This window comes from Periplaneta americana, chromosome 3 (assembly GCF_040183065.1).
Source record: "Periplaneta americana isolate PAMFEO1 chromosome 3, P.americana_PAMFEO1_priV1, whole genome shotgun sequence".
NCBI lineage: Eukaryota > Metazoa > Arthropoda > Insecta > Blattodea > Blattidae > Periplaneta > Periplaneta americana.
Genome location: NC_091119.1, coordinates 150,750,352 through 150,773,922, shown reverse-complemented (window position 1 = coordinate 150,773,922; position 23,571 = coordinate 150,750,352). Strand labels below are relative to the sequence as shown.

Below are 23,571 nucleotides of genomic sequence, written 5' to 3'. Positions count from 1 at the left end.
AAATATAATACATCCTTCGTCTTTCTTGGCTGTCATCTCCATATGAAACACATGGAAAGCAGACGAAATTAGATAACAGTAGGTGCTTATTGGATGGCTGCCGTATTTCGAGGAGGCACCAAACAGAGCGCTGTACAAGGCAAGCTAGCCCCTCTATAGGCTCTTTCTAGTTCGTTGGCAACAACAAATTGCGGCCCGTTCCGAGAAGGGTCAGTGTCGCGTTGTTGCCGGTTCATTTTATAAACAAGCCCACTCTTCTTTTTCGTCTGCTCATTGACTTGAGTCCCTATGTGTATTGGCTTTTAAAAAATTGAAATGTTATTTATTTATAATTACGGCGGAATTAGTAATTAATTATTAATATTCATTGTTTTTATTCAAATAATAAAAGAAACTATGCGAAGTTAATATTCTCGTATGTTTATCAAAAACATAATTGCAATAGTTTGAAAAGAGTCTATTAATCGGTTTCTGCTAGAAGGTCAAATACTTAAATTATACTGAATTCCAAATAAGAAAAATATTGAGGTAAACAAAAGGATGCAGTTTTACCACCTCCCATACCACTCCGAATGTAATGCCGAGACTTTAGACAAAGTTATCTCTCATGTACGTGCCTATAAATACAAGCATATAAACATTATTAATATTATACTGAACATACAATGAACAGAAACACTTGCAACTATAGAGATCAGAGTTTATGCTATAGCGTGATGGACTGCACAGGCAGCAGCATTAAAATGACTGCATAATAATATTTTCATGAAGTTATCAAAATTGTTATCTTCACATCGCTCTTTATGTAGAAAAATTGGACTACTCATCAACAAGATATTTAAAAAATGCGTTAATTTTTAGAATGCAATGCTTGTCTTTACGGAAACTAATTTTCATTTTTGCAGACTATACCGAACACACGTGGAGAGTTCGCGCGCTGCAATTAGGTGACAAATCACATTACATATCACAACAGCGTAATGTATTTTGCATTAAATGTTTGTTTAGGCTACCTCAATATGTTTCCTATCTGGAATTCAGTGTAGAAATTTATTTTTTTTTGTCTATGGTAGAGGTAGCATGAACTAGTTTTGCTCCAACCAGTTCCTAGCTAACATAAACGAGTTTGTTCTGTTTTATTACATAGTTATTATTGGTACTGTTGTAGTTTAATCCATTAATTAATTAATTGTTTCGTTGTTATTTTTTATATTTTATTATTTGTATTTATTTTGTAATTTTGTTTCCGTGACATGATGTTTGTTTAGTTTCGAAACATACCGACAGATCGCGCGCCCGCATCAAGTATCGGAAGAGTGAAATGTATGGCAACATTGCTCTCAGGATGCATCAGCTGGGGATCACAAAGTAATTTTAATTAAAGTATAGTTGATACAGCGCCGTTAATAAGGGACTTCAACAATATTATATTCAATTTTATTGAAGAACATAAGCGATTAGACATGTTTAAGCTTTTTTTTTTTTACATTTTCTAGGAATATGGGCTAATTATTTTTTTTTTACAATTGCATTTGCATACACAAATACTCTCCCAAATCAGAACATGAAAATAATTAAAGTTATTTGCCTTACAGTATTTAAATGAATTATTAGATATTACGTAGTGTATAAAGACTGGTAACTACATTATATGGAAAAATAATTTCTCAATAATCATTTCTAAAATTATATAATTCGGCTTTTAGTAATACCGATATATGTAAATAAAATCTAATCAAGTGGTTCGTCGAAATCTGAACAGACGCAGGATAAGCACGAATCTGGATTTTCATTTGCAATGAAATGTCAATTAATAGCCATTTCACAGAATGCATTCATCGACAAACTCCGATGACTTCAAAGTAGTGATCGTAATATCCGTTTCCGTTTGCTTACTACCTTTTTTCTCCTTTCTGCACATGTGTTTAACCGCATAGAAAGTAGAGCAATAAATTGTATTGTCATAATTTGTATATGCAAAATTAAATATAATACAACGTATTCGCAGTGAAAAGATGACTCAATTTAATGTTTAAAATACAACTAACATGTTTTATGGTAACAGGATATCTATAACTAGACACGTAATTTCTTCCTACGCTACACCAACCGAAAGTAGGTCCTAGTTGAGTGATCTGGTGTGTTGTGCTTGCGGAGGTGGTGAGTAGAACTGAAAATTTGTATGAAATTCATTATATTCCGGAAAGAAATTTGTAATTGGCTATAAAAGCATTGCAGTCCAAGATTTATAGTATTTATAGCTTAATTTTTTTGCTCGAATGTTCTTGTTTTCAGGAGCAAGCATACAAAATTTACAACTATCGTATGTCCAATTTTTACTGCAGACAAAACTAACCGTAATCTTCACCAACAACACAAAACTATGTGAGTATTTATGCATCTATAATTATGAATAACATAAGAATGAAAGATTTTTCTAATCTGACTAGTGATTACAATACAAGTTTTGTTACCTTACATGTCACATTGATGGCTACGTCGGAAATTGAACGTAGACCATTAACTGTTATGTATCTACTATTCATTTAAGAAGTGGGTAGCAAATACACCAATCACACGTCGAGAGACGTGAAAGAACCCTTCATTAGGCCTTGGTATTTTGACTAATCTCTGTTTTACTTACGCAAGCTTCTGTGACGCATCTACGAAGTTCATTAAATGTAAATGGAATCAATACTATTGTCATGATTTATATGGCTTAATGTATTGCAGATCTGTATCTTCTACCCTTCCCTTGTTTCCAATTCCTGTTCCTAATAGCTCAGTGGAAACTACTGACACAGCTTCAGAATATCATGGCAATGTACTTGAATCACTTCTGCACATATCGAAAAACATATAGTAATGTAGACAAATCATTTCTATGGTCCTTATATTGCTTTGCAATAACGTTTAGATATTCTTAAATAGTTCCAATTGATTAGCAACCGTAGTCAATTATATATAAAATGTAATTAAGGTAATTAGCAAGGTATGTGACAAGGTTGGTAAGTTAGTTGAGGGATATCTAAGTGACGTGAGGCACTCGTTTCTCCAGGATCTTAAATCATTGAAATCTCTTCACATATTTCTCGACATCATGTCACTTAGATATCCCCCAACTAACCCACAAACCTTGTCACATAACTTGTAAAATACCGGCGGTCCGTTGCTGATAACTAGGGCCGGATGTTTATGACCTAAACATTTCCAAAAATTGATATATAACATTCTCTTAAAATGACTTAAAACAGTAATAAAAAAACGACTTCATGAAAATTATCAATTTTGGTCTATATAATTAATAATTGTCTAATGATTATAAGTAGCTGTATTGTAGAACACACTTTCCTAGTGTGATTAGGTATGTATCACTTACTGAAATCGTTATCACTAGATCACTTCTATTAAAATAATATGAAAAAATTAATAACTGAACACCTACCTCAACTAGCATTGCAATGCACCACCATAGTCATCCTCAAGTTACCAAAAGAAAAAAATCGGTGGATGTCAGCTAACACTGTTTTATACTTTGATAAACTTCTTTCTGCTTCCACAGATGTAATGGAAGCATATTTGAAAAAAATACTGTCACTGGTTGTTAAATCCTCTTCAGAAATGTTAATTCTGAAGTCTTCTCCTAACAAAATACTGGCTATTCGGCACATTGTCTTATACCTTTTATTTTTATCCAATGGGCCATTCCATAGTTACGGGTGTTACATTTACACTCAATTTTTTTTTTTAATTAAGTTTAATCCAATAGGCTATATAATGTTTATTTTAGAACACCAATTAATGGAATGTCTTATTCTCAAGAAGAGCAAACACCTCCAACAAATAGATTTAAAAAAATCGTTCTAACAAGTATTTAACTTTAAACCTTGGTTACGGATGTGATATTTTTCGGACATAGATTTGTGACCTTAAACATTCTAATGAATAACTCTGAACTATGTTGAGAGTAGTAAATATCACTATTTTTCTAAGAATGTACAGGTAATGAGGTATCTCTTACATAGTCATTTAGATAAGATTTGTTGTTTGTTATGGGTGTGACATAAATTTGTTAAGGATGTGACGAGTGCAACAAGGCGTTGAATTTATCTTACAATACCTAGGCACTGTACAAATAAAGTCAGAAATAGGTTTTGAAACTTATTTTTTAGTTAAGCGGGCCTTCCTTTGGTAAGTAGGTTAATACAATTGCAAATCATAGCTTACTGGGACTTTCACACAGTTCTTTATAAAAGGAAGATGAGTTGCTATTTGATATGGAAGCAGTTTCTTTTAACAGTAATTGAGACACATTTTCAAGAGATCGCAGATGTTTCTGGCCCCCAATATGTTATTGCAAGGTAAATTGTTTATCTGCAGCGATGACTTTTATTTCACACACACTTTACAGAATAGTATAGTCCCACCAGTTGAGAATATGTTTTCACCGAATTCTGACACATACTGCCTTAAATGGCTTGCAGTTGACAGTTTTGGTTTTGGCATGTCAATTTTACTGCACTGTAAAACATCACAGACTTCACAAGTGGTAAATCTAAACTGTTAAGTATCACAATTCTTCCCTGAGGATGATGTAATACAAGAGCAAATGTTACACAATAAAATGAGTATTCACCAGCACTGTAGCCACTCATGTGACAACTTTTCTTTCTCTATTTCACGTGTTTAGGCCGAGAAAGGTTAAAACTGGTACAGATAAAATATGATGCAGCTAATGTAAACAAATGAGCACTGCAAATAGATATCGGCTAGCCCAAGAACGACTCATAAGGAAAATGCTGACTTAGAAATACTGATGATTACTTTAGCTAAAAAAAAAGTAAAAATGAAAATTTAACTGTAGAAAACGCGAAAATGACCTATAAAAATCTGTAAAGTGAAGAAAATAACCTAAACAACTACATCTAAATTTAAAAAAATGACTTCAATCTGGAAAACATAGAAAAATGCATTTTAATAACCTATAAAAACCCCATAGATCTAACAATTTAATTGGAGAATGTACTTATTTGGTACTATGCATCGTCTCAGTCTACTCAGAAAAAAGATGATTTTTCATTAAAGTCCGGGCCTTACTAATAACTGTACTTAAAATTGGAAAAATTGGAACTCTCTGCATCAAAATCCACAGTTAATTTCCGATTTACCACGAAAATCGTCTGTAGCTGCATTTAGATTGGCAACAGGCCATTGTTTGGCTAAACACCTGCATAGAATTGGAATATATCAGTCCCCTAACTGCCCATTGTGCAACTCAAACCAAGAAATGGATTCGGAACACCTCAAAAATCTGTGCTTCATTGGCTGGTCATGATAATATCTTTGAAAAATATTGGAGTGCAAGAGGTCAAATGACTTTATTGTCAAACGCCTGGCATTAGAAAACAACAACAACATATGCAATAGCTGTTGCTGGCGCCACTTCCCCTACCACGCCTTACTCCGCTCTTACCACTACTGCTACTGGTTCCCCGCTCATGCGCGTAAAAAATACATAAAAAACTTCGCCACAGCGAGCTAGCACCTTTCGTTAACAGACAATGTTGCAGCAATCTCAGTGGCTGATCACAGAATAACCTCTCCTCATATTCATAGTTCTGTGTTCACTGAAGTAATGTGCATTCGACAGTCCATACTTCGTAATATAAAGTCACAGATAGAGATTTTACTGGACATCTACTAAAATAATACTTCTTAAAATAAATACACAATTAGTAATCGTTAGGTCGGAATTACTGAACTATGCTGGTCACACAAACAATGAGAAACTGGAATGTGGATGCATTTTCTTTCACCTCCACCCTTACGAACCAACAGACAGTGGAAGGCACCCCTGCCATTTTTCGTCATTCCAAAGCGAACTTAAGTACAATCATTTTCTCTCATCTCGAATCTTGTCACGTTAGCTCAGATACTTAGTGTGCAACTCGTTTACCATTAGTGTATTTGGGAGGCAGGGTCGTCAGATCGAAACTCACACTCTACGAAGTAATAAAAGAAAAAAGGGAGAGAGGAGAAGCAAGAAAGAGGGCGAAGAAGCACAAAGATTGAAGTTCTATTTTTCATTACCAGACAGCCTATCCAAACTTTAATTTTTTCCCGCGATACTGGGCAGGGTTTACCAGCAAGTCATTGCGGTTGTCCCTTAAAATTACAGAATAAATGTTGAGTGAGTCGCTCACCCCCAGGGCTCTTGCACCAATTTACCTATGCACAGAAACAAAACCTAACTTTAATGCATTACTGTGGTAACCTGTAGACTGTCCATTAATGCACACTTTCTTGTTCTAAGTTTCATTTATTATATTCCATAGATCCTACATCAGTAGGCTATTTTATCTCTGAGATATAAATAATTGTTAATTAATACATAATTAGATTAATTTAACAAGCACAAACAGTTCATCAGTTGGGTAGGTCTAGGATACGAACATGGAGAGGTTTTGTTAATTTTATCATGTGAGAAATTTAGTGTCGTTAAAATTGTAAACATTTGCAATACAGATCGGAAATTGTTCACTGGGCATGGATTTCATTTTAATAGATGGGGAAGAAGGTAATGTGATGAGTAGAGCAGTGCTGAATCTACTTACAGGAAAGATTTGTGTAGTTTAATCAGCTGATTCAGAGAATAAGCAGAGTATGTCCAAAACTGAACATAGTAATAAATTGTAATACTAATGAAACCATTATACTCTCAAAAAATAGCACAATCCTGCAAAAGAAAAAAATCCGGTACAGATAATTACTTACTTTAGCCCTTGGCACATTTTCTCGGCGAAATTTATTTTGGAACTCCATGATTTGACATGGGGGATAAGTTACATAGGAGCTACTAAAATTGAGTGGAAAGCAATAATAAAACCTTTAACCTTGTCAGAGTCCTGGTCTCCTGTCACCTTTCCCATCATCTAATCCACTCTAAACTTGTCGAATTCCTCGGCCTCACGTCACTTAGATATCTCCTCAACTAACCCACTCTAACTTAGTCACAGTCCTTGGTCTCCTGACACTTAGCTATCTCCCCCCCCCCTCTAACCTACTCTAACCTTGTCACATTTGGCCTCATGTCACTTTCACGTTTAACCCATCTAACATTATAAAATTCCTTAGCCTCACCACAATTAGCTATCGTCTCATTTAACCTGACCTAACTTTCAACACATAATATTTACGGAAATATACGCCGCCGACAGTGGGTGAAACATAGTGCAACACTATCCCCACGATCAGACATTACCACTAATATGTACCCAATTCTGTAAACTTACTAACTTCAGTCAACTATACCACACATTTAAGTCTACCCAACATTATATACCATAAAGTTGTAAATACTAACTAGATAAAATGAAAATTATTGCTTTCCTCTCAATTATAGTAGTTTGTACATATTCCCCAAATCAAATTAAATAGTTCTGAATACATTTTGTCGAGAAAATGTGCCATCGACTAAAATAAATAATTATAAAAAATCCTTTGATCTTTACTATCAAAGACGACAATATTTATTTTATTCTATCTTTTTTTTTTTCAGCCAGAACATACTGAATAACTAAAACTGATTATATAATCACGCAAAATAATTAAATTATTGTTAAAATTCCTTAAATGAACATTCAGGTTATATAAATCTCAGATTCTTTATTGTTTATGTTGAAAATGTTTTAAAAGATCATGATCCATTGTTATGTAGTTTGCACAATTGAATATGAAGTAGTTAGACACTACAAAATTAAGGAAAATCTAGTACCAGAAGGTATGAACTTGCAGTAATTACTAGTACTAGTGTTAATGCTACTAGTATCTACTTAATTTTTTTTCACTCCTTTTAGTCGAAAAATCAACTTAAAAAAAAAAAGAATGAACAACTTTCGGAAATTTAATTCGGATTATGGCTACCATATATTTGTAGTGGATGATGTCATTTGTGTAAACGTTTCTCTAATATGTAATTGTCATTACCTTAGGTATCGTGATCGCAACCGTGATAGAGGCCGTTCTGGAGATGGTGGACGACGAGGAGGATTTGGTAGTGGCGGAGGTAGTGGTGGCTTTGGAGGAGGAAGAGGATTCGGAAGTGGGGGTGGTGGTGGTGGAGGAGGTAACAGTCTTAAAGGCAAGCAGCCAGGGGAGCGACTGAGGAAACCACGATGGGATATGAGTGCTTTGCAACCATTTCGTAAAGATTTTTATGTACCACATCAGAATGTTATGAACAGGTATGCAATTTGGTTATGTTCTCTTATTAAGTTAAAGTTGAAATAGTTGGGAATAGCTGTGACAGTTTTAATTATATTACCTTTCTGTGTTTGTTTAAACTTAATACACAAGGTTTGCAATAATGGATTATTTTATTTCAGGCCAATTCACGAAGTAATAAAATACAGGTCCTGCAAGGAAATAACAGTAAAAGGAAATAGTGTCCCGCATCCTAATCTTATGTTTGAAGAAGGGAACTTCCCAGATTATGTGATGAATGAAATCAGGTAATATTTGGTTGAGTGATTTTGTTGATGAAGTAACTGATTGTGGTGATACTAATCGAATTATTTACTTCACAGGAGACAGGGCTTCGCAGAGCCAACAGCCATTCAAGCTCAAGGCTGGCCAATTGCAATGAGTGGCCGAGACATGGTAGGGATAGCTCAGACAGGCTCAGGAAAAACACTGGCGGTAAGTGTCTACCTAGTTTATCTATAATCAATTTCATGATCTCGACCATTCTTTACATAATTGAGTTTAATTTGTTTCTTCCTTACGTATTCCTTCATTATCACTTTATTACTACTGCTATTTCTGTTAATACTACCACCTCCACAACCACTATTAAGATGGCTCCAGTATCTTGTGCTCCTCTGTCATTACTTTCTTTTTCTGGAAAAGCAATCACAGCATCAAAAAATAGAAAAGTAATACATATTGAGATCAGGCCCTTAGATTAACTACTGGAGGAGTAAAAGCAACAAATACAAATTACAGTAAAACCCTGTTTTAACATTCCTGTTTTTAAGGAATAATCTGTAAAGTTCCAGCTGAATTAACATAATAATGATGTAATTAATTCCCACTTTTAAGGAATACTTTTCAAGTGGATTTTATGATAATGACTTCCAAAATATTGGATCAACTTTCAATAATCAATAGTACCAACATATTCGGTAGTGCATCTCAATCAATAGTAATGCGACACCATTATTCTTTATAGTTCTTTATGGTCTTGCTTTGCGTTGCTTTCACATAGTTGTTGCTCTGCTTGCTTTGTTTTCTTGAGTTGTGTGGATCCTGTGTCCAACATTTTTTTTTTTTTTTGTTATGTTGTTAATGCATCGTTATAATGACAATTAAATGGAAGAAATTAACTATCAGACTGAAAGTGAAAATAATAAGGGATGTCGAGGTACTCCTCAAATAACACTGTCACATATGGCAGAAAGGTAGCCAACTACTTCATTATGGGAAACAGTGACGAAGGGAGAAATTTTCAGTGTCGAGTTCCAGGTTGGCTCAGATTCAACCAAATGGAAAAACATTCGTGCCTCACCATTTGAAGAGTTAGGTAATATTATAATGAAATGTATTGTAAGTAAGAATTGTAGGCCTAATTAAATAATTATAATGTTTGGTATTTAACATACATGTTAGTACTATTATCCGGGCATTTCGAACTGGTGGTTCAAGGTCAAGCAATGGACTGCATTTGCCACGTATGCTTACCTCATTCCTGGACCATTCTCAACTTAGGTCAGATGGGACAGCTGGGATTACCAGTCTTTCATTTCACAATTTTCAGTTCAGTGACTCGTGCATGGTTTGTACTTTTGTGCGTTTGTATATGACCTTGATCCACCAGTTCGAAATGCACAGATAGTTATTTTAACCTTTCCTTTGCATTTTGTGTAAGCCCCCTTTTAAGGGAAAAGGAAAAGTAATTCCCCAGAGATTCGTTAAAAAGGGGTTCTACTGTATATCCAATTGCATTGACATAATATATGAGGAATTAAAAGAACAGGCAATAATACCACATGAAAAGCTAATAATCACAAATAATGGGAAAATTTAAGATCAATGAATAGACTGAAAACACAGAGTTTTACATAAATATTGCTAGTACGAAATATAAAGGAAGAACTTGATGTTCCCCACCTAAAAGAAAGTCTAGTATTAAAGGATAATCACCGAACATTTTTTAGGATTGTAATTTATTTTTATCCCAGGACTTTAAAAAAATCTGAAACTGTCAAAGTAATTACAAAAATTTTAACATTAGAAACTATTGCATTACATACATATGACAAATGTCTCAGTTCCAGTGGGGAATATGTTGAAAAATAGCTCAACATCTGTTTCAATAAATCTATCCCTGAAATTGTGGTTTTTTTCTGTAAATGGCCCCAGGGAAAATCACTTTCTGGACGGCCTCGTAATTGCGGTGGATTGGGCAAAATTTGTATAAGCACTTGTTTTGACATTATTATTAACATGGTGGAAAAAAAAAAAAACCTTTTATCTACCCCCATGAGAATGTTTGCTTGTCAGCTAATTTCTGTGTTGAGTTAGAGTGCTTAATCATTGTTCCCATTACCATTTATTTTTTACACCAATGTCATTAAAACCAATTTAATAATAATACAGTGATCAATGTTATAAATTTGGTAAGTTTGTCGTGGTCAAAAAGGGATAATAAGGTAATGAAAATTATCATAAATTTATTGATCTTGGCTTCAGGAAACTACAACATGATAGAAAATTTTATTATTCAAGTAACTGATAATTAATTAAATTATTTGTCAACAGTCACACTGTTTTCATAGTGTATGAATACTCTATAATTCTTAAGATTATGCCATACTTAATTAATACTTACGTTAGTTAAATGTATGAACTTAAAAAATAATTGGAAAGGTATTTATGAGTAGATACGGTGGAACTGGGTCCTTGTCTTTTGGAAAAAGAATTAACTGGGCTGCGGTCTCTCAAAGGTTGAGAACCACTGCTGTAAAGTATCAAAATACGAGAAAACTAACGACTTTATTATCGTGAAATGTTTAATCCATGGCACCATAGCCCTTGAAGGGCCCAAACTGACCAGCCGGCTGCTGGCCTCATGTCACATGCCAAAGCAGAGGTGGACGATCATCCTACCAGAATGGAGGTATCGTGTGGTTAGCATGATGATCTCCCCAGCTGTTATAGCTGGTTTTCGGTACCTATCATAGCTTCCCAAGTGCATCCCAATGATGGGTGGGCACTGGTCCCATACACTGGCCGAAATTTTATGAGAAAATCTCTTCCCCCATGAGGGCTCAAAGCAGTATGCATTCCATAACGCGAGTCCTAGGCAGGATGCCTTATGCCATGGCACCGGACCGTGAAATGTTTGGACATTAGAATAACAACATTCGAGCTAGTATCACACACTAACATGATGTGTTTTCTTTCAGTATATTCTTCCAGCAATTGTACACATTAACAGCCAACCACGATTGCTGAGAGGTGATGGCCCAATTGCATTGGTTCTGGCACCAACCAGAGAGTTGGCACAGCAAATACAGCAAGTGGCTTTGGACTTTGGAGCATCATCTCATGTCCGCAACACATGCGTATTTGGAGGTGCACCGAAAGGTCCACAGGTAGTGTCAGTTTTTAATAATAACAATAATAATGCTTACAATGAAAATTTTGTACTGAACATAAACTTCAATGTTACATAGGCACGAGACTTGGAGCGTGGTGTCGAGATTTGTATTGCCACACCTGGACGTCTGATAGACTTCTTGGAAAGATCAACTACCAACTTGAAGCGATGTACTTACCTCGTATTGGATGAGGCTGATAGGATGCTTGACATGGGTTTTGAACCACAGATCCGCAAGATCATTGAGCAGATTAGGGTAAAGTTGGAATACAATCTTGGAAATATACTTTCAAAAGTAAGATAATCTACATATGGGATTGTTCCTAAAGGTTATTTTTGCATGCTACAGCCGGACAGGCAGGTGCTGATGTGGTCTGCAACGTGGCCCAAAGAGGTGCGTAATTTGGCAGAGGAATTTCTCAATGACTATATCCAGATCAATATTGGCTCGCTCCAGCTCGCTGCCAACCACAACATACTTCAGATCATCGATGTATGCCAGGAATATGAAAAAGAAACAAAGTGAGTAATCTGCTTTAGTGAGTAATTTGTATGTTACACATTATTCTTGCGAATATCAGAATAACTGGATTTTTTTCACAGTTTTATACTTCAGAATAATTAGTTTCTTCTCTTGCGAAAGGTATCTCTTATACTATTTCATTGTACGTTTTAATACTGTTGGTTTCAGCATAATATAAAGAGAGGTGAGTCTCTTGATGATTACAGCATTTTTAATTTGTGGGGATGGACGTTAAGTTGGACAGAAAATCAAGTAGGGCTTGGGTGGGTAAAATGTTAGGCCTCAAAGCAACGAGTGAGACATGTCTGAAGCTGTAGCTCTAGACAGCGGAAGGGGATAATTCTCATCTTCATTGGTGGATTTACAGACACAATATGCTGCGCTATTATTGCTTCCTACCAAATACAACTAGAAGTGTTTATTCTCATATTTACACGATTCATTCAGGCCATATTCTTTTAAATAGCAATTTTATCGAAATTAGGAATGATATCTGTACATGCTATTTTCAGTTCTACAAGATGTTAATTGGTTATGCGAGATTTGTGGCTGGATTTTATAAACTTCATTTTATAAAACAGCTGTTCACACTGGTAGATTGATGAATGCATGCATACTCATAATTTTTTATACAAAATGTATGAACAGTGGATAAATAGTACCGGGCATCATTTCAAATATTTTAGTCCCCACCAGACATTCACATTCTCTGTTCAGAAAGCTATCATTCTGAAAATCCAATACTTATGACTGTAATTTTTGATCTTAACATTTTCGGTTTTGACATGAAATGGTTTTACAAAAATATTGAAATCTCTCTCCATCCTATAAAGTCACTATATTTGTGTTCTTTGAACTCGTGTAATAGGGTATCTACAGTGACACTGTTTTGTTTAGCTGCGTGGTTTTCATTTTCCTGTCACCCACTGCTAGGAACTTATCTGCGGCCAAGAGGCCACCAGGTCTGCTGGCACTGAATATTTAGTATAAGAATTTGTACTTACCCAGCTCATAGTAGGTGTTGAAAATGTCACCCACTACTGCTTAACACCATTGTTGACATCTTATGAATTTCTTTTTACGCGTGCAGGGGGGAGGTGTGTGTTCCCCCCCCCCATATAGATTCTAGACTTTTTACCTGTCATTCACCCGCGCAACAGCTAAACATTCCTGGTTGAACAATCCCAACAGTCGTCTAGAACAGGGATGCAGAACAGGTGAGAGAGGGGTGGAAGCATGGGGAAAGCATTGGTTCCCCTTCCACAGTCCACCAGTGTTGAATGACGTCTCTGTGACCCATATGCCATCATGTAGCACATACAGTGAATACAAATCCCCTCTACCTTACCACGTCAATGATGCTGGGGTGAAAGGAAGGGATGAGTGACGTATTCCAGCTTGTGACGTCTGCCACAATTGTCGCCCAGTTCTGCAAGCCTGGTCTAGAAGTACTGTGTGCCAAGCTTCAAATCACATCTTTTAATAGTGAAATAGTTGCGAGGAGAGCAACAGTAACATACATACTTACAGTGATAGCATTGGAGTGCCTGACTTCGAAATATGTCTTGCATCAGTACAATGCTTTGAAACATTGCATTGAGGTTTTTGTGAATTTTGTTCTAGATTGCTGAAGCTTTTGGAGGAAATATCACAAGAAGATGAAAGTAAAACTATAATATTTGTAGAAACCAAAAGAAAAGTCGATGATATTACAAGGAGCATAAATAGATATGGGTACGTAATGCTTGTGATTTAACTGCTTTTTTTTTTTTTAATCGACAATAACTTACATTTACAGAACTAAGGAAAATATATTATGTTCTTTAGAGACAGATTATGAGATTACTTTATTTGTTGTTTTCATTCTCAACGCATACAAGGACAAATATAACCACGTCATAGTATGTGCCCTTTCAAGTTCAATGTCCCTGTTGTGTAAGGAGGAAACTTTATAATACTCATTTTTTGCAGATGGCCTGCAAAGAGCATTCATGGAGACAAATCACAACAAGAGCGAGATTATGTGTTGTCAGGTAAACTTAATATTCCTCAATGAATTGGCACATGTACAGTTAAATTCATTGGTGTCAAAATTATATAATGATTAATTCTTTATAAAATACAGTACAATTTTAAATGTTCACTAGTGTGTGTAGTGTGTAATTTTTTTTCGTTATATATATAAAACTTCAAGAATTGTCTATCCATAATATCTCTCTAACTTTTGTCAAAGTATATCATGAATCTCATTACCCCTTACTACTGACAACATTCTATTTTGTTTGCAGAATTTCGAAATGGAAAGATATCCATATTAGTAGCAACAGATGTAGCAGCACGTGGATTAGGTAAGTTTTCTCATTTGCGACTGCAGATTGCTGTAATTAAACGTAGTTCGTGAATTCAGTGAATCCAGAACATGGTTGTGCAGTAAGGCGCTTTGCTAAACTACTCTTCCTTTATTTTTAAAGTTTTCAGACTTCCCAAATATTTCTCTTTACATGAAATCTTAAAAAGAATCATATCTGTAAAATAATTAATTTAAATAATAATATGATTGTTCATTTGTATATGTGTAAATATATGTAATCCATGTTTACAGAGTTTTTACAATTCACCGAATATGGATAGAATTCTTTTGGGACAGAACATGCTCAAAAGATATGAGGATGTACAGTATAATGCAACATGTCCTTGCCTAACAGCATTGTTTACAGTATAGGTCTGCAGCAGGAAAAAATATAATGATGTAACATTGTACCAAGCAGAGAAACCACAGTTTTTCCTTTCTTTAATTGAGCGGAGCAGGGAATAAATTAAAAAATAAACAAGAAGAGTACCTGTAAAGTGGTGAAGATATGCCAGTTGCATATTTCCAAAACCGAAAGAGTAGTTTGATGGCCTCAAGTTGTTTGAAACTTAACCATTTTTTCTTTGTAATTTTCAATGTTGCAGTGATGCGGAAGTAATGAAATGTTTCATATGACTAATGGTACACATTTTCATAACTATCTGTAATCATTTACTTTAATGCATTTTGTTTTGTCTGAATGTAAGAAAAGACAGTGATAATGTCAACCATGCATTATTTTTTAATTATTTATTGGCGAATTACAGATACTCTTAAAGGTCTCTGATGTAATATGCTTCGTTTTGTATTTGTAATATATAGTAAACTTAAAATGTGTGGTAGAGCTACTTTGCAAACTATATAAGGTATAAATTCTATGAATATACATAAATGAGGATTTAAATCCTTTGTTAATTGAAACAGACCGTCATTTAAAATGAAATGCCACACATGAGCGAGATTATTTACTCAGCATTTGGTCATAGCAGTGATCTTCTGTTGGAAGAAAATGTCTTTAAGTCAGATCATATATTGTGCACTTGTGATTTCAGTAACTACCAATCAAAATGCTTTGAGTAATGTTAACACACTTTGCATTTGTTCCTTCTTGGCTGGTTTCCGCATATACTGCGATCATTGTGATAAGAGAATTGAAGCAAGCAGTTTATATAATTATTTTTTCTCTGCAAGATGTGCGTGTAGATGCTCTTTGAATCAATTCTGTCAAACGTCATTAGCAATGTGTCATGGCCTCTTAACTGACAGTAAGATAGGAATAACTCCTGAGGTGCCCCAACTGAAATGTCAGTAGTCCTGCTGCATATTGATTACCCTGTATTACATTAGAACTGAGTTACTGGAGCGTGAGAGTGACCACTTCTCTTCATGCATTATCTGGAATGTGTTTAGCTTTGCCTCTGTGATTCCTATAAATGTTTGTGTGGTGCTGAATCGCCAGGGACATGTTACCTCTAACCTTTTGTATGTGACACCTGTTCTGGACTATAAGAGAAGCAAATGTTAGACTGCATGCATCACAAGGTTTATATTAAGTTTTGTCACCACGCAATTCAGAATGTTACAGTGAAAGTAGATCTGTGACAGCACTGATTATTGTGAGACACCCATTCATGTTTTGAGTTAATCACGGAAGATTGCCAAAATTCAAAAAGAAATATCCCACCCTGTGCTGCTTGCTGGTTAAGAAACTACAGAAGAGTCATCAAGTTGGGGTAAGGAGGTGAACAATGTGTATACGATATTGTGGCAGCGGTTGCCAGACTGGTTGACAAAATAGGAAAAGCTGATGCCCGACGCTGTCAGTTTGCACTGGAAGGAAAGAATCGGGAAGACTGGAGCACAACATGAAGATGTTCCCTTATTGGGCAGAGTAATAGGATAAAATGGTTTAACGTTGTCACTGAAATTGCAGTGGGTATATATATATATTGCGAGTTGTGAACCAGCTACAAGTCTTTCCTTGTGTGAAGTGTTGGTTGTGGTAGAATGCTGGTGTTATTCTCTCCTGTGGCATCGTTTTAGATGCTGCTAGTACTGTATTTACTCTAGTGGCATCAGTTCTTACTTGTTAACTTAGATTCTGTTATCTGACATCAATGTCATGCTTGTCAACTTGATGCTGCTCTTATTATCCTTTGGGCATCAATTTTATATTTGTCAACTAATCAGTCTGGTTTGTTTCTATTTCAGAGGCACATGCAAGATAAAATTAAACGTGATGTTATATACGTCTGGCAGTGCCTCTGATTGGTTGGTTACTCCTCAAGGGCATCGTCCGTACTATTGGAAGCCCACGGGCGAGTTAGCCAGCCACAAGCCATTTAATCATGCCACGATTGTCCGCACGTTTCCTCCCCCCAATATGTTAACCAGTAGGTAGGGACTGACTTACAGTACAGTGCTAGACGTTTTGATGCGGACCATTTGAAGGTAATTATTTCATTAGTAATGTAATTGTAGCAGGAAGTTGAACAAGACAATGTTCAAATTAAATGTAAGAATTGTAATTGAACTTTAGCAGAACTTGTATGTTTTTAAAAGTAGTTACAAAGTCTTGTTCAGCTCTCTGTTATTTAATTGAAGTAGGTCCAGTGAACATGGTGACACTTTGCTATAGATTTAGTTTTGCTTTCACTTTCTGCATGTAAATAGTTTTACTTGCATTATATATAACATTGGAAGTGAGTTTTAAATGTGTAATATTTGTGCACATTTAATCACTTTGGCTTTATTTCATTCAGATGTTGAGGATGTGAAGTTCGTGATCAACTTCGACTACCCACAGAGTTCAGAAGATTACGTCCATCGTATTGGACGTACAGGACGTTCACAGCGCACTGGCACAGCTTATGCATTCTTCACACCCAACAATGCAAAACAGGCAAATGACTTGATAGCTGTGTTGCAGGAAGCAAATCAGGTGATCAACCCAAAACTTCATGAAATGGCACAGATGGCAAGGTCTGGTGCATTTGGAGGAAGAAGTGAGTATCTAAACTTTTGTAGCTGATAGTATTTGGTGAAGCTTCATGTTTGGAGCAGTAAAAATATTAAAGTGAAAGATTATCATTGTCATTCTTGGATTAGAGCAGTCTTGCCCAAGCTGTTACACTATAGGGGAAACAGAAACACTATAGGCATATGTAACAGGAAAAATGTAAGAGATTGATGCTAGAGGGTGGATGAGAGTATTGACGTACTGCAATTATTTAGAGAATTATTATACATTATGTAGTGTACATGGACCAACAGAAAGAACGGATGAATTTGAAATGACTACATACACATAAATTTAAAGTAATGCAAAATTATTGCATAAATACTTGCCATTAACGATAAGTCCACACCTGTGGAGTAACGGTCAGCGCATCTGGCCGCGAAACCAGGTGGCCCGGGTTCGAATCCCTGTCGGGGCAAGTTACCTGGTTGAGGTTTTTTCTAGGGTTTTCCCTCAACCCAATACGAGAAAATGCTGGGTAACTTTCGGTGCTGGACCCCGGACCCATTTCACTGCATTATCACCTTCATTTCATTCAGACGCTAAATAACCTAGATGTTGATACAGCGTCGTAAAATAACCCAATAAAAAATAAGATAAGTCGATAACAACTTAGACTACTTTGTTTGGAAAATTATGTCCACCAAATGACGCCCACCATTTCTTACACATTCCTGCAGCCATGCCTTGAAATTTGCCATTGCCCTTATCAGCACATTTGGCAGTGCTGGTGTTTCATTGTGAATAACTAATTTCATATCTTGGGGGAGGTGGGGGGGCGTGTGTGTGTGTGTGCATGCGCCCGTGCGAGCACATCGCTGACTGTTACTTGTGCGGAACGAGTAAAACATGTTTACAACTAATGAATCAGTGGCGGCTTGTAACCAAAATTTTATCAATTATCTCGCAAATGGACTCATGTTTACTGGAACTTTTTTGCTTCATATACTTTCAACCCTTTCAGTTTTCGCTGTTAATTTTTATATACTCTTTATGTGTGTATATCTAATGTTCAATAATTGAAAATGAATATGCATCTTCAAAGCTTGGAATGACTACATGTTCCATGTCCACAGTTTTCCTTCTTGTACATAGTACATACTAATTTTCTCCATTGTGTTTCAGGTCGAAGTCGTTGGGGTAAAGGAGGTGGTGGTGGAGGAAATGACAGAGGTCCAAGAGGCAGCGGCAATGACAGAGGACCACGGGGACGGGGTGATGATAGAGGACCTCGTGGAAGAGCTGGAGATGACAGAGGTCCTAGAGGTGGCGGAGGCAGCGGTGGTGATCGTGACCGTGGAAATGATCGAGGTCGAGGTGGAGATCGGGGCCCAAGAGGAAGTGGAAACAGGGATGGCAGAGGTGGAAGATCCAGCAGTCGCTGGGGAGATAAGAGTCAGGATCGTGGTGGGGGCAGTAATAGCAGGTTTTCTTCAAACAACAATGAACCTCAAAATGCAAATTTCCAACCTCTGGGTAATCCTTCATCAAACAACAGAGGAGGTCTTGGACAAAACAATAGTTCTCATCAGATGGGTGGAGGCAGAAGTAACCCCCCACCACTATTGAGCTTACCTTCTCAGCCTCCACCCCCACCTCCACCACAGACATCAAACATGAATCACTACCAACACAACAGTAATAAGAACTCTGCGCCAACGCCATATTACCAACCTAATAACCCTCCTCCTAATATAACCAACAACGGTATGGGATATGGAGGTGGATATGGCCAGTATCAGCAGATGAATGGCTATGCGTATAGCCAGCCCCCACCACCGCTCCCTAAAAATTAGATCAAATTATATGTTGTGGCTGTTGTGTTAGAGCTTATCACTAAGTAGCAGCACATTCCAGTCACATAGGCCTTTTTTATTGTATTATTTCAAGGACATATATTTGCTAATATAACTTTTTAAAGATATTTCATTTTATAGTGCAAGTTGGAACTCAGTAGAGTGCTCATGAAATGGCCCACTTAACCATTTGTACGGTTTTTGTATTGGTTTCAAAACTGGCATTTTTCCTGTAATTTTTATTACATTCCAAAATATTTCGTGTTTGGCACTGGTTAACCTCATGTTGGCGTCATTATTTATTTTTGGCCATTCCATGAGTATAATGTACCTTGCATGTCTGCCACGTGACAGCAGTCCCCAGACTTCACTCTTCCCCAATCCCTGTTCATTTCAAAATTATGCTTCGTCAGTATTTCCTAGACTGTAGTGTGCAATAATGTCAGTTCTGCGTCTGTGTAGTGTAGGTATTTTATAAATTGGAAATAAAAAAATATATAATGTAATGCTTTGCTTTAATTCACCTTCATCCCAATATGACTGTAATAGTAAATAAGCATCACAAAAAATAAGATTGAGATAGACTGGGACAGGTAAAAAGGCATTAGATTTTTTTTTGACAAACTATGTCTTTACTCGGCATGGTAAAAAAAAAAAAGCTACATTAGAATTGTTTATAACGAAATAAACATGTTAACGTCCTGTCCTGTGATCACATTTCCCTTCCCTCGCATATGTGGTACCTAAGAGATTACGTCCATTTCCGGCTTTTCCCCTTCAAAATTTTCTAGAGCCCTGAACCTTTTACGAGGATGTGTTTTGCGTACCTTTTAAATTTCTCGTCCCACTTCTCTTTCAATTCAAAATATGTTAACGAAAAGTCCCATATAGACAAAGGAGTCTCATAAATATCTGCAGAAATCCAGTGAGATGGGTGGAACAAAACGTGCCTCAAAGCTGCATTCCTGTGGCCATTTTGTGTGCGTAAAATTTTCAAAAGACTTCGAAATTCAAATGTTGAGTGGTAATGAACACAACAGGAAAAAATGGCATCCCAATACCATCTGCTGTAGAATAAGAGAGACTGCAGAGAGCAAATGAGGCAATACGCATGGACTCTGGCTGTAGCATAGCAAGACATGTCACTGCAGCCATCTACATTGGCTTAAATAGTGAATCAGATTACTGTCTGTCTATAAGCATACTCTGTGAAGCCAAGGTCCGTGGACGGTTGGTCGCTGTCGCTCTCACAGGTCCCTTCATAACAGCCTTTAAAGAGAAAGTGAAGGTGCTGTAAATCTGTGACGTCACCACGGGAACACACTCCACTGTCATTCCTTTAGCTTGCGCTGCCTTTATTAGTAATTACTGGAATTTAGAAAACGTGAAGTGTGTTTTTGATTTGGTATAGACTTTGCTAGTGTGCTGTTTATAATAGGCCTATAATGTTACTATTATAGCATGAAAAATGCCAAATTGTGCGGTGAGCGAGTGCCAGAATTATAGCAGGAAAACTAAAGGCTTGAGTGTTATTTATCATACGTTTCCCTCTGATCCAAAGCTGCGAAAGATTTGGGAGATTAAATGCTACCGAAAGGATAAAATTAATCTTAAACTGTCGTAGTTGTTCCGAACATTTTACATCTGATTCCTATGAGCGTGATTTGAATGCTGAGCTTTTGAACATATCAGCAAAGAAAAAATGAAATTAAACGCCCAACCGTCGCTGAAATTACGGGTGTGCTATGTGAAAAACAGTGAGATAAACAGTGCTAGAAGTAAACGTGTAGAAGAGAGAACTTGCAGAAAAAGGTTTTGTCTGAGGTACATGTAAGTGAAAAACTAGATGCAAAGACAAGAGTGCGGCAGGACGATCCATTGGGTGTGTTATATTTCTTCTATTCATTAGAAAATGAGGAACTGGATCTCAAAAAAAGAAAATGAAAAACTTAAATTAGACATTTAAAAGTTAGAGACTAAATTAGAAACATAGGCTAATACAAAAAGCAAGCATATTTTAGAGTCAACCAAAATTCACAACGTCAAAGAAAGTGTTTAAATCACTTAGTAAATGGAAAAGTGAAACATTTATTACCTAAAGTGTTCACTACAGGGCAAATAAAAATGCTTATCAGCGGGAAAAGAAAGCAAAGATGGGAAGAATAAGATATAATTCCGGCATTAGCTCTGCGAGCAATTAGTGATAAACTGTACAATCATTTGAGATCACAGGTGGAAATTCCTCTAGCAAGCTTGCTACTCTGCAGCGTTGGACAAAAAGTTTTCCTTTTCTCCTAGTATTCTTACACCAGGACTGAAAATTTGAAAAGAACAGGGCTGTCTTTGAGTGAAATGGATAAGTTATCAATGTTACAATTTGATGAGATGAATGCCAATGGTGTGATTTGTTACGATCGTAAGGATGATTCGATATTGGTCACTCACAAAAATGCTCAAATTGTAATGATCCGAGGATTGGTAAGTGAGTGGATGCAGCCCATCTATTATAATTTCGATAAAACAATGAACAGAGAGCTACTGTTCGAAATTATAACATAAATTGAAGCGGCAGGTTTCAGAGCTGTGGCAATTGTTTCTGACCTGGATGTCGGCAATGGAAGACTGTGGAATGAGTTACAAATAAATGTAAATCAAACCTGCTTTTCAAACCCTGCTTGAGACAAAAAATTTGGGTTTTTGCAGATTTGCCCCACCTGATTAAGTTGTTAAGGAACCATTTTATTAAGTGGGTTTCAATTGAATGGCAAATGGCAGTGTTGTAGAGAAAAATGTAATTGAACGGATTATTAAATCCAATTCTTCAAAGTTGCAACTATTCCCCCAAAATTACATTGGGGTCACATTACTGTGCAAGAGAATGATAACCAGGGAGTTGCAGCAGCCATGGAACTTTTTCATACCAACTGCTGCTCTGATTAAATATTTGGTACCCGAAAGTGAACAAGTTCATGAATTTTTTCAAATCATAAAAGACTTCATAGATGTAATGAACTCGGGAATTCCGAAAGATCCTGCACACAATAAACTGAAATGTGTCTTCGGGATTAACCACAAGGAACAAGTAGAGATATTAGATAGAATGGAGGAAACAATAAAAAACTGAGATCCAGAAGCAAAAATACTCTTCTACTTTTTCAGAATGGCTTCCTTACCTCTAGTAAGAGCTTGAAAGGGTTGTAGGCCTATAGCGATTTAAAATAAAAAGGAATTGATTATATTATAATGAACTCAATCAGGATGCCCTGGAAAACCTATTTTCCCAAATTCGTGGGATGGGACATTTTTATAATAATCCCCTGCCCGTCGTAGTGAAAAATCGCCTGCCCCATCCTACAAGTGCCTCAGTAGAAGATTCAAGTGGAGTAATAATAACAAAGCAAGTTTTTCAGGATCTCGTGGACATTTCTCATGAAAGCGTGAACGAAATCCCTGAGGAAATAAACCCATTAGAGATAAATATTGATGATAGAATTGACATTACAGATCTAATCAAAAGGAAAGAAATAGAAGCGCTCAGATATATTGCTGGTTATATTGCTAAAAAATGTAACAACAGAAGTGTTATTTCGGATGCTAATTCCTATCAACAAACTCCAGGATGGATAGAGGTCATTACACGTGGTGGACTGGTTTATCCCTCTTCTCACTGGATGGCAACAATTTTATTGAAGAGTGTAAAATTATATTTAGAACATTTCATAAAAAATCAGTCAACCGAAAAAAGAATGTAATAGGCCGTTTATTTAGATTTTTGAGGGAAAAGCTTCCAAACGAAGATCCGGAATTAGTGAAGTTATTTAGTAGAGCATGAACATTTTTTAGAATCCGTTATCTAAATAGATGGAAGCAGGACATCAAAAGAAGAAACTGTATGGAGCAGAAACAATGGTTGCAGAGCTGCTCATCGCGTCCTTCACAAGACTAGGTGAGTTAGTTTAAATTTTGTGAAATATTCCTGAAATAAATTGTTCTATTTTACAAATCAGTGTTAAAATTGGGATATTTTCACTCCCCGCTGATATTGGAATCCTTCCTCAAACACTTCACTAAAATAGGTTAATTTACAAAATATTCATTTAAAAATCCTGTATAAAATTAATTATTAATTAGTTTTAGTGCATACTCTACTCCAGTGTTAAGGGAAATTTAATACATTTTGCATGCGTAATGTAAATTCTGTCGTTCACATGTGTAGTTTTTATT

At 36.2% G+C, this 23,571-nt stretch overlaps 1 protein-coding gene across 1 annotated transcript in view; it reads left to right on the top strand.

Moving 5' to 3' along the window:
- The window catches only part of LOC138697057 (uncharacterized), a 52,296-nt gene extending 32,470 nt beyond the window's left edge, over positions 1–19,826 (top strand). Inside the window, exons 14-25 of the mRNA XM_069822652.1 lie at positions 2,296–2,385; positions 7,992–8,243; positions 8,385–8,510; positions 8,586–8,697; positions 11,466–11,654; positions 11,736–11,915; positions 12,009–12,181; positions 13,806–13,916; positions 14,154–14,215; positions 14,471–14,530; positions 17,295–17,537; positions 18,677–19,826. Of these exons, the coding sequence (XP_069678753.1) occupies positions 2,296–2,385; positions 7,992–8,243; positions 8,385–8,510; positions 8,586–8,697; positions 11,466–11,654; positions 11,736–11,915; positions 12,009–12,181; positions 13,806–13,916; positions 14,154–14,215; positions 14,471–14,530; positions 17,295–17,537; positions 18,677–19,347 (2,269 nt within the window). The 3' untranslated portion in view covers positions 19,348–19,826. The remainder of the gene's footprint in view (positions 1–2,295; positions 2,386–7,991; positions 8,244–8,384; positions 8,511–8,585; positions 8,698–11,465; positions 11,655–11,735; positions 11,916–12,008; positions 12,182–13,805; positions 13,917–14,153; positions 14,216–14,470; positions 14,531–17,294; positions 17,538–18,676) is intronic.
- Positions 19,827–23,571: the final 3,745 nt, after the last annotated feature.